Source organism: Vipera ursinii (genome assembly GCF_947247035.1).
Source record: "Vipera ursinii genome assembly, chromosome: 9".
Taxonomy (NCBI): Eukaryota; Metazoa; Chordata; class Lepidosauria; order Squamata; family Viperidae; genus Vipera; species Vipera ursinii.
Genome location: NC_139523.1, coordinates 4704416 through 4715306, shown reverse-complemented (window position 1 = coordinate 4715306; position 10891 = coordinate 4704416). Strand labels below are relative to the sequence as shown.

General features: G+C 45.6%; 2 protein-coding genes across 11 annotated transcripts in view; both read left to right on the top strand.

The window, feature by feature from the left end:
* KHDRBS1 (KH RNA binding domain containing, signal transduction associated 1) overlaps window positions 1–4037 on the top strand; it is a 33831-nt gene extending 29794 nt beyond the window's left edge. For 4 of the 6 annotated variants that reach the window (XM_083369936.1, XM_083369932.1, XM_083369935.1 and 1 more), the window contains one exon: window positions 3460–4037. The gene's annotated coding sequence lies outside the window, so the exon portion shown is untranslated. Of the gene's footprint in view, window positions 1–286; window positions 446–3459 lie in introns of all 6 variants that reach the window. The other 2 variants (XM_083369934.1, XM_083369933.1) reach the window with 1 other exon arrangement.
* The window catches only part of TMEM39B (transmembrane protein 39B), a 313404-nt gene that overhangs the window by 267757 nt on the left and 34756 nt on the right, over window positions 1–10891 (top strand). Inside the window, exons 1-2 of one of the 5 annotated variants that reach the window (XM_083369929.1) lie at window positions 5694–5742; window positions 9572–9758. In XM_083369929.1, coding sequence (XP_083226055.1) covers window positions 9631–9758 — 128 coding nt within the window. In that variant the 5' untranslated portion in view covers window positions 5694–5742; window positions 9572–9630. The other 4 variants (XM_083369925.1, XM_083369926.1, XM_083369927.1 and 1 more) reach the window with 4 other exon arrangements.

Here is a 10891-nt window from a genome sequence, read left to right as displayed (position 1 = left end):
GGACTGGAACTCACCATCTCCTGGCAATTGGTCTGAAGTCACTCAGTCAGCTTTTGTGCCTAAGGCAGGAGTAGTACTCACTGTTTCCTGGTGATTGGCCCAAGGTCACTCAGCAGGCTTTCGTGCGTAAAGCGGGACTAGAACTCTCAGTCTCTTGCTTTGTAGCGTGATGCCTTAACCACTAGACCAATTGTATTTACACCTTGTCAGCTAAAAGATTTCTATGGTTGCATCAGCATAGAAATTTGACTAATGACCTAGTAGTTCAACTCTCTGCTTAATACAGGATCCACCGTGGCATTTCTAATCAGTGACCACCCATTTCCTTTTGAAGACCTCTGGCAAAGGAGTACTCATCCCTTCATGTGGGGAGCCTGTTCTACTCGCTGACAGCTTGTACAATCAGAAAGTTTCTTCAGATGTCAGCTCTCAACTCTCCCTTCTTGTAATTTTAACCCATTGATTCTGGGAAAGAATGAAACCTTCCTCTTGTGTCTGACAGCCCTTCAGATATTTGGAGGCTGCTATGATATCTCTCCTCAGTTGCTTTTTGCTAAGCAAAGTTTCTATTCATTATCTTGGAGCAACTCTGAACTTGCTCCAGTTTGAAGGTGGTGGTGGTGGTGGGGTATCCAGAACTGGCCACAGGACTCCAAATGAATCAGGGCAAAGTAGAGTGGAAGAGTTGCACCCTTACGAGCTGGACTGTGTGTTTCTTTTAACGCACCCCAAAATAGAATTTGCCTTTTTTAGCAGATGCATCACACTCACTGGCTTGTGTTTGTTTTGGCTCATTTTATTTTATAAGGACCTGATTTTAGACTTGTTTTCAAAAAGGACTTAATACAAAGCATGTAGGTGCTTAGTACAGAGGTGTATATTCTGCAACAACAGTTGTAACTCCAAATTCCCTTCCTCTAATAAATATCAAATCCTAGGATATGCACCAAATTTTGGTCAAGCACTACTACATAATTGTGCGTTTGTGTATACACACATACAGGTAGTCCTCGACTTACAACTACAATTGAGCCCAAAATTTCTCTTGCTAAGTGAGATATTTGTGAATTTTGCCCCATTTTACAACTTTCTTTCCACATTTCTTAAGTAAATCACTGCTTGTTAAGTTGTTAACACGTTGAATCTGGCTTCCCCGTTGACTTTGCTTGTTGCAAAAGGGGATCACATAAGCCTGGGACATTGCAACTGTCGTAAGTATGAGTCAATTCCCAAGCACCTGAATTTTGATCACGCGACCATGGGGATACTTTTTTCCAATGCCGTTGTAACTTAGAATGGTCACGAAATGAACTGTTGTAAGTTAAGGACTACCTGTATATGCTGCCTAGAACTGGCGGCCAGAAGATTCCCCGGATGTATAGAGGAACCACAGAAGGATCTACTGCAAAGCTTCAAGCTGTTTTAGGTGAACATGCCAACATGACTGACATTTTTTTTTTATAAAAAAAGCAGTTGCTGACAATTTTCATTGGAAAGCAAATTAAATGAACAGTGTACCATGAGGATAGCATGTGTGGTAAAACTGCATTTTGTTTCATAAAGTTGTGGAAATGAGATGGGGCAGCTAAAATGAAAGGCTAACTCAACAGTTCAATCCTGCTAGAGCAGGGGTGTCAAACTCACAAAGTCACATGACATGTTGCGACATGTCACAGCTTTTCTTCCATTGCCGGCAATGGGATGGGCGTGGTTTCACCATGACGCATCCGGCCCATTTGACACCCCTGTGCTAGAGGGTCCACCTACTTGCCTTTTTTAAAAAAAAAAAAAATCTCAGGCTCTAAGCCAGGGGTGTCAAACTGCTGGCCCATGGGCCCGATGCATCATGCCAAAGCCTCACCCACTCCAGCTCCGGCAAAAGTCACGATATGTCGCGACACGTTTCGTGACGTGGTGAGTTTGACACCCCCGCTCTAAGCCAATATGCCAGGTAGTCCTTAGAACAGAGGTCCCCAACCTTTTGGGCACCAGGGACCGGTTACATGGAGAGAGGCTTTTCCGCGCACTGGAAGGGGTGTGGTTTTGTGTGCTGCCTGCATCCCACGGATGGGGCTTTGCTTGTTTGTGCGGCCTGGGGTTGGGGACCCCTGCCTTAGAAGACCAATGAAAAGCAAATAACTGTGGGACCAGCATTGGACAGCAAACAGCATGGACCTCAATTCTTGGCATACTTGAACTCAGGATGGTACAGAGTCCTTGACTTACAACCATTTGTTTAATAACTGTATGATTCTTTTAATGACTAGCAAAAAGGTAGTAAAATCAGCCACATCATACTTAACCACAGAGGTTATGATCCCACATTTGTAAGTCAAGGACTATGTGTAATCTCTACTGGGTGGTAAGTTTCAATCTATAGTAGAGAAACTAGTGTGATTAAACCATGTTCCCTTTTTAAAATATGAGCGGTAGCATTCAGAGCTTGAAATAGCCTAGTGAATTTTTTAAAGAGCAGAAATAAAATCAGACAGCTCTTTGCAGTTCTGAACAGATTCTAAAAAGACTGCAAGAGTTCCCAGTAAGAAGAATTCAAGTGGAGTGGATGCGGTATTACTTAGCCCAGATCAACAAACAAAATTGGGTGCCAAACATCATTAAAAAAAGTGTACTGTACCTTTAAAACAAACTGAGCAAGTCACTTTGGCTGGCTGAAAAAAATGTAGGAATTGTTAGCACACAAACGTAGAACCCCAAGCTGGAGAATAAGCTTCAGAACATTATACAATGGACTTTTTTCAGACTGGGGGGAAGAGTCAAGCTTTGCAGAGGGGGACTTTTAAATAAATACCAAGACTACAGCCTTTTTATACACACGAATGGTTCATAAGCTTTTCTAAAAATGGTCACTGTTTTGTGGTGTGTGTTCTTGAGGTATTCTTTTTTTACACTGTGCTTATTGCCTGGAACAATCTGTAAAAGCCTTGCACATTAATAAGAGCGGTTTCCTTTAATCATGAATGGAAGAATCAACAGCTTAGTGAATTCTTTATAAGAAGTTTTGTAACCACCTTTTTGGACTTGACAAATTTTATCCAAAGGCATAAGCTTTTGTAACTACTTGCAATCAACAGCTGCAACTCACACAGTTGTAAAAACTGTAGCAGAGTCCTGATTTTTTTTCTACCATAGACTCTTCTTACAATGAGCTCTATATGGGTCTGAAGATGCAAGCTACCTCTTAAACTGAAAGTAGCATGTCTCTTGAGTATGTAATGGGAACTGAAACATCTCTTGGCTTCCAACATGGATGTCTTACTTTCACTGAGTTCTCAGGGGCATTTTGAAAATGCCCCTGAGTATTGTGTTTTGGGGACTCTGATTGTAAATCACTAAATCATAGTATGCCACTGTTTAAGAACCATTAGCATGTAAACTGTTCAACATAGTCAAGAGTTAAGTGCTATATTTCAGTAACTTTCTCCATTTTTTTCCAAATAGATGGAGTCTTCAAATCAAAGATGATGATTTGGAAACAGCTTTTATAATAGAACATATTCTTATCAAGTCTTGAAGATTTTCCAATCTTTTTCAACTCCATAGTACTGGACAGACTTCAGAGAGGCTTATTTTATAAATAATGTAGTTCTTCCCATTTAGCTTATTTCACCAAGTTGTAAATTTGGAAGTACTATAAATTCTGGCTGACATAAAATGACATTGCAGACTGATACCTATGCCTATGTAAAGTGTTTCAACGAGATCTGAATAATTGGGTCGTTTGTTGCTCCATAATCTTTCATATTTTAAAACGGGTGTCAAACTTCCTGCCCACCAGCCAGAAGCATCACCAGGAAACCACGCCCACCCCATTGCCAGCAATGGGGAAAAAGCTGTGATATGTCGCATGACATCATGTGAAATTGCAAGTTTGACATGTCTGTTTTAAAAGAATGCACTGACTTTCTAGAAATTCCTCTTTTTATGGTTATTACTGGAACAAAGAAATGTGATTTGGATCTATCTTCATGTGCTATGATAGTACAGTACATTTGAATAAAGGTTCCTTTTTTAAAGTATGATTTTATGTTAATCATTTCATTAGATGGAGCAACCCATGGACATTCAGCTGAACTTTATTTTTAAATTATAATTCAGCCTTCATATGGATCAGGAAATATCATTTATCACAGTACTGAAAGAAATAATATGGAAAACAAACTTTTATTGTTACCAGCTAGGTAACAGGGGAAAAAAGGATTTAATTATAATTGCAACCCTTCCTGTTTGAAATGAATGCAATTCTTTCCACACAAGCATTCTGGATTTGACGTTTGGAAGAAAGATTCCTTCTGCCAAACAGTTGCTTGGTTCTTCCTAATTTCTCAGGATTACTAGAAGTATCCAAAAAAGATTCACATAGTGCAGAAATTGAGCTTGGTACTTTTTCCCCCCCTCTTCATTCACAGCTCTTAGAACAAAAGGTCATAATGCTGGATATATTGTTTCCATTTTTATTACCTTTGCAATATTTAACTCTTTGAAAAGCAAATCTAGAGATTTAAAGTATCTGCTTGAATCTACTTAAATATTCAAAGGATACACGTTAACTCCTGGCTGATCTAGTTCCTCACTGCTAATGGATCAAGCCGTATTTGAAGTACACCTTCAGATCAAATTTAAATAATCCAATGATGGAATACTCCTTCAAAAGTGTAGAGTAGGACCACAAAATATGTAAATGCACAGCTGTGGAAAATGCAAGTTGGTGATTCCAGTTATATGCAGGCAACGTTTCCTGCTACATAATTTCTCACCTTAATTTAAGGCAAGTTATCTAAAGTTCAGGAAGGTGCACTGACTTTCCATTTTGGAAATCAAGGGATTTTTATTTGTGGCCATTTTTGTACAGCACATCAAAAAAAAATGTTGGCATATGGAGGCAATCACAAACCTAATGTCGAAATGCTGTCAGGATAGACACTAAATTATTGCACCCAAGAGGGTACACAGTAGTGGAAGGCAGCCACCCTTAGTAGCCAACCATTTCATTTCAGCTGGAGAAAATGAAGCTGGAGAAACATGCGTTTCAGGAATTAGAGTCTGAATTAAAAATTATTATTTTATTTATTTTAATCCCATTTATATCCCGCCCTTCTCCGAAGACTCAGGGCGGCTTACAAGCTTAGCAGTAGCCCTCATTCTATGTATATGCCTGCTTATTAGGGCTTTCACACACACCCCAGGAATTAGCTTCATTCCTGCTGATTCCGCGGAGGCGTCTGCATAGTTGGCTAGGGAAAAGTTTGCCAAATATTCCAGGATATTTCTTGCCTTGTCCAGCCTAGCCGGTGCCGTGAGATTTCCTGGTGGTCTCCCTTCCGCCCTCGTTCAGGGTTCCAAGCTCAGGGTCTTGGCGCCTGTCCGGCTGAGCTCCGCAAGGCAGACTGGTGGTGCTGGGAGCGCCGCGGAAGGGAGGATAGGACCTTGGCTCAGGAAGCAAAACGGTTTCGGTAATTCGGGCGCAATTCCAACGCCTTCGGGCGCGCTTGTCCCCGAACAAGAGGAGACTACGGCAAGCACCGTGCTGCGCGCGCAACCTCCTCCGAAGTTGCTCCCAGATAAAAGGGCGGGGCGCCCACGTGAGCTCAGCGAGCGAGCTTCGTGACAGGCCTTTTGTCTCTCGCCGGCTGCCGTCCCCTTTCCCCAGCCTCGAGAGCGCGCCGCGTCGCCGCCATCTTGTTTCCCGCGGCCGCCGGAGCTGAGCGACCCTGCTGGCGATGGGTGAGGCGAAGGCGGCGGGACGCTCTGCGCGGTGGGCCGCTTCAGGGCTGCTGCAGCAGCGCCTCGGCCGCGCTCCGTCCCGGGGGAGGCGGGGACCCTCTCGTTTCTCCGACACCCCCCCCCGGGCGGTGCTGCTGCTGCTCGGCAGCCGCGGCCGCCTCCGGCACGAGGATGGCACTTTGCCCCCCCCCCTCCCGGCTCCTCACGCCAGGCAGAAGGGTCGCGCCGGAACAGAGCTGCCGGTCTGGCCGCGGCCTTTCTGGATAGCCTGAAGGCGAGAAATTGCGGGGCTGGACAGGAGGGCCCCGGCGGGGGCGCGGAATAGATTGCATTTCTGCCGCCGCCGCCGCCTCCTCCTCCCATCCCGGTTGTTCTTCAGCTGTTTTAACTCAATGCGCCTTTTCCTGATCCCTGATCTCCCCAATATAGTGACCCGTCACCCCAAGCTGTTGTTTTACACAAGCGTCTCTGCAATAGTGATCCTCGACTCGCCGGCAAGCTATTACAAATGGCTCCCTTGCCCTAGGACAGGGGTAGGCAACCTCGGCTCTTTTAGGACTCGTGGACTTCAACTCCCAGAATTCCTGAGCCAGCTATGCTGGCTCAGGAATTCTGGGAGTTGAAGTCCACGAGTCCTAAAAGAGCCGAGGTTGCCTACCCCTGCCCTAGGAGGTGCTGTAGCCACCCTCTCGGGAGTTAACTTACTCCAGGTTGAAAACCCGTGGCGCTTTGAGGGTCGCCTTCACTGACAGTTCATTCCCTTCCTCCACTATTTAACTGTGGACACTCTTAAGCCCGTGGTTTTCAAACTTGGCCGCTTTAAGAGATGTGAACTTCAACTCCCAGAATTCCTCAGTCAGCTATGCTGGCTCAGGAATTCTGGGAGTTGAAGTCCACGAGTCCTAAAAGAGCCGAGGGTGCCTACCCCTGCCCTAGGAGGTGCTGTAGCCACCCTCTCGGGAGTTAACTTACTCCAGGTTGAAAACCCGTGGCGCTTTGAGGGTCGCCTTCACTGACAGTTCATTCCCTTCCTCCACTATTTAACTGTGGACACTCTTAAGCCCGTGGTTTTCAAACTTGGCCGCTTTAAGAGATGTGAACTTCAACTCCCAGAATTCCTCAGTCAGCTATGCTGGCTCAGGAATTCTGGGAGTTGAAGTCCACGAGTCCTAAAAGAGCCGAGGGTGCCTACCCCTGCCCTAGGAGGTGCTGTAGCCACCCTCTCGGGAGTTAACTTACTCCAGGTTGAAGGCCCGTGGCGCTTTGAGGGTCGCCTTCACTGACAGTTCATTCCCTTCCTCCACTATTTAACTGTGGACACTCTTAAGCCCGTGGTTTTCAAACTTGGCCGCTTTAAGAGATGTGAACTTCAACTCCCAGAATTCTCCAGCCAATTCGTAGGTGGGGAATTCTGGGACTTGAAGTACACACCTCTTCAAAGTGGTCAAGTTTGAAAAACACTGCTCTAAATGCTGCAGAATTGTGTGGATTCTTTTACACTGCTTGGGATGGGGGCGGGGTGTGCTCCTGGACTTTGCAAACTGGATATGAGAGTATTTTGGAATGAATGACTATAAATATTTTTGGTCTGTTTTTCACCCCATTTCCCCCCCCCACCCAAGATAATAGCATAAAATTTCTTCCCCCATTCAGATTTTATATAAAGCTAGTGGCCCCGGATATGAAGTTTTTAAAAACCAAATTTGAAAAAATATTCCTGAAGTGATAAAATATTCTAAAATTGAAATGGGATTCCTCAAAAAAGGTGCGCAGATTTAGTCATGCTGCATCATTAAGGTGTGTATGTACCTGTGTGAAGCAACTTTAGGATTGTTATAAGTAGAACTCATTGCAGCGTCCCACAATTTGATACCCTTAGCATATATTAGTCCAGGGCTTTTCAACCTTTTCACCCACTGTACCACTTTTAGGATATGGCAACATCTGAGTACCACCAGTCGCCTAGCAAGGTGTCAAAAACTTGATGACCAAAAAAAAATACCCCAGAAGGAAAAAAGTGATAAAGTACAGGTAGTCCTTGACGTACAACCATTCACTTAGTGACTGTTCAAAGTTACAATGGCACTGAAAAAAGTGACTTATGACCATTTTTCACACTTATGACTGTTGCAGCATCCCCAGGTTCTTGTGATTTACATTCAGATGCTTGGCAACTGATTCATATTTATGACGGTCATAGTGTCCCAGGGTCACGTGAAGTGACCAAAACCTGCTGCAACCACCCAGCAGACGGGGGTGGGGGTGGGGAATAAAAACCAAGCAGCCCCCCACTGCCAATTCTCAACAGAAATGCTCACAACAATGAAAACCTAGGGCAGGAGGAAGAGTGCGGCTGGGCAGGCAGGTGTCTAGCTCAGCTGCGGCTTGGGGGCGGAAAGGGGGCAGCTTCAAACCCCCCTCCCCCCCCAAATGCTGCCCTCTCACAAAAGCAGGATGAAAACTCCAAAAAGAAAAAACTTGGCTTTCTTTCATTGTAATTCAGAAGAGAGGATTGGGGGAGGGGTTTTTGTTTGTTTCAAAGGAAGGGAAAGAAGGGATTTGGGTCTGGGGGGGGTGCAGCAGGCAAACGGTGATGGCGCACGACTGCTGGTGTTGGGGGGGTGTCTTTTTAAAAGAGCAAAATGAGGCAAAAAATAAAAATTCCCCCACTCCACCCCCAAGAGCTGGATGCGGATGTGATCTTTTTTTTTTTCTTGTTCAGAAGAGACACACTTCTGTTTCAACCATTTTTCCTAGTCGTTTTTTGGAGTTTTCATCCTGCTTTCGTTTGGGGGTGTGTGTGAAGCTGCCCGCTTTCCCCCCCCAAGCCACCAGCTGAGCAAGACACCCGCCTTCCTGTGCTCTTCCTCCTGTCCGAGGTTTTCATTGTCATTGGCAGCGGAGGTGGGGTGGGGGGTGTTTGGTTTTTATCCCCCCCCCCCCGTCTGCTGGGTGGTTGTAGCAGGTTTTGGTCATTTTACGTGACCGTGGGACACTGTGACCGTCATAAATATGAATCAGTTGCCAAGCATCTGAATGTAAATCAAAAGACCCTGGGGATGCTGCAACATTCCAGCTTATCAGCGCTTCTGGGCTGAGCAGAAGCGCCAGGATCAGTGCTGCTTTCCAGCTGATGGGTGCTTCTTCAGGGCTCAGCAGAAGCACCAAGATCAGTGCCGAGCTCCAGCTGGAGCCTGGCACTGATCCTGGCACTTCTGCTGAGCCCTAACAGCCCCGAAGAAGCGTCAATCAGCTGGAAAGCAGCACTGATCCTGGCGCTTCCGCTGAACCCTGACAGCCCTGCAGCTCCAGCCGTCTCTCGTCATGCTTGTGCGATGCTGCTGCCGGTTCAGCTCATTCCCCTCTCCCACTACCACTTTTCTAGGATGCACACGTACCACCTGCCAGGTGCCAATGTACCACAGGTGGTACACGTACCACCAGTTGAAAAGCCCTGTATTAGACAACAGTTCCCATATTTCCTAGCCAGCCATTGAAGCAGGAGAGTGCCAGGTTAAGGAAGAGGGTTACAGAAATGGCAAACAGATATATGAAACATGCTATTATAATGAATAAAAGACTGAAGTGAGCTTCAGGAAATGGCTAGTTTTAACTTTGAGCCTGATGTATCTGCAGTTTAGGAAGAAATTTATGATGCTCCATCATTCTTGTACAGTTTACTAAGATGTTTATGTAATGTGTAGATTTGATATTTGTGCACCAACTCCACATGAGATATTTTTTTTGAAATGGTAAACCTATACAGAGCTTTCCGGATATTTTAGGAATTGCTATAACAATGCAGGCCTAACAATATTTTCATTTCCAGTACATAGAATCAAAGAAATCATTTGAGGAGTGGTGCTGCCCCTCTGATTGCCAGGGGTTATGGCAGGGGGAAGAAGGGGACCTAACCGGACATCCTACTGCCGCAATCCTCTCTGTGAAGCTGGAGCTCCTGGTGGTGCCAGCCACTCCACAACTTCTTCAGTCACTAGTGTGCGTTCACGTACCAGGTACAGCTGAGCTACAGAGAATTCTGTGAAATCCAGAGCCACATGAACCAGCCAAACAGGGCCCAGTAAGAAGTCCATTTAAACCCTTCCCTTTGTTGGGAAATAAGAGTATGGAGCAAGACCTTGACAGTCTGTGGATGTGATCCACAATGATTGTAAATCCTGCCTAATTTACATAATACTTGACTAAGAATTATTACACTCTCAATACTATATTTTAAAAGAGGTCTTCCCAAGGTGATTTGCAATAAAACAATTCTCACTTTAAGGCTACAAGAAGGGTGGGGGGGCCAAAGTTCTTGTTGAAAGAAATGTAAAACCAACAAAAAGTGTTTTTCTCTGGTATCCACATCCTGATCAGTTGTGATGAGTGGAAAACTGGTCGATTGTATAGCCAAGAAGGTTTAGGGCAGGTAGTTGGTTCTAGATCAGACATGTCAAACAGAAGGCCCGGGGGCCGGATCCGGCCCGCAAAGTGGTTTCATGCGGCCCGCAAAGCCATCCTGGAAAGAGTGAGGGAACAGCCCCCTCTGCCTTGGCCCTGGCCCAGAGACCCCCAGATCTGTCCCACTCCTGCCCAGGCCCCCATAGGCACCTTTGACGCCAATGATGTAGAGCTGGCCACGCCCACCCAGTAGGCCATACGCACTCCAGCCACGCCCACCCAGTAGGCCACGCCCACCCAGGCCACACCCACCCGGCCCCTTGAGGGCAGCCGCAATGCTGATGTGGCCCTCAGTGAAATTGAGTTTGACACCCCTGTTCTAGATCCTTCAGGCCTTTAAAACAATCGCTCTTCAATTTGATTTGGAAATTACTGATGGCCAGGTGTTGATGCAAAGTATTCTTGTGGCCAAGGTTTGCTCTGGTGGAAGTATCTAGATCATTTTAAAAATCTGTCTGTGCTTAGAAAGCTGGGGCTACTCTGTTGTGGTTAGTTCTCTTGGTTTTAATTGTTCTGTGTAATCTGCCTTGAGATATGCAGCAGGCACGATATAAGTGATGTAAGGTGAATGCCTTTATTGTTGCTTTTCATGGCAAATAGTAAAGAGAGGATGATAGTTCTAGACCAGGGGTGTCAAACTCAATTTTATTGAGGGCCGCATCAGCATTGCGGTTGCCCTCAAGGGGCC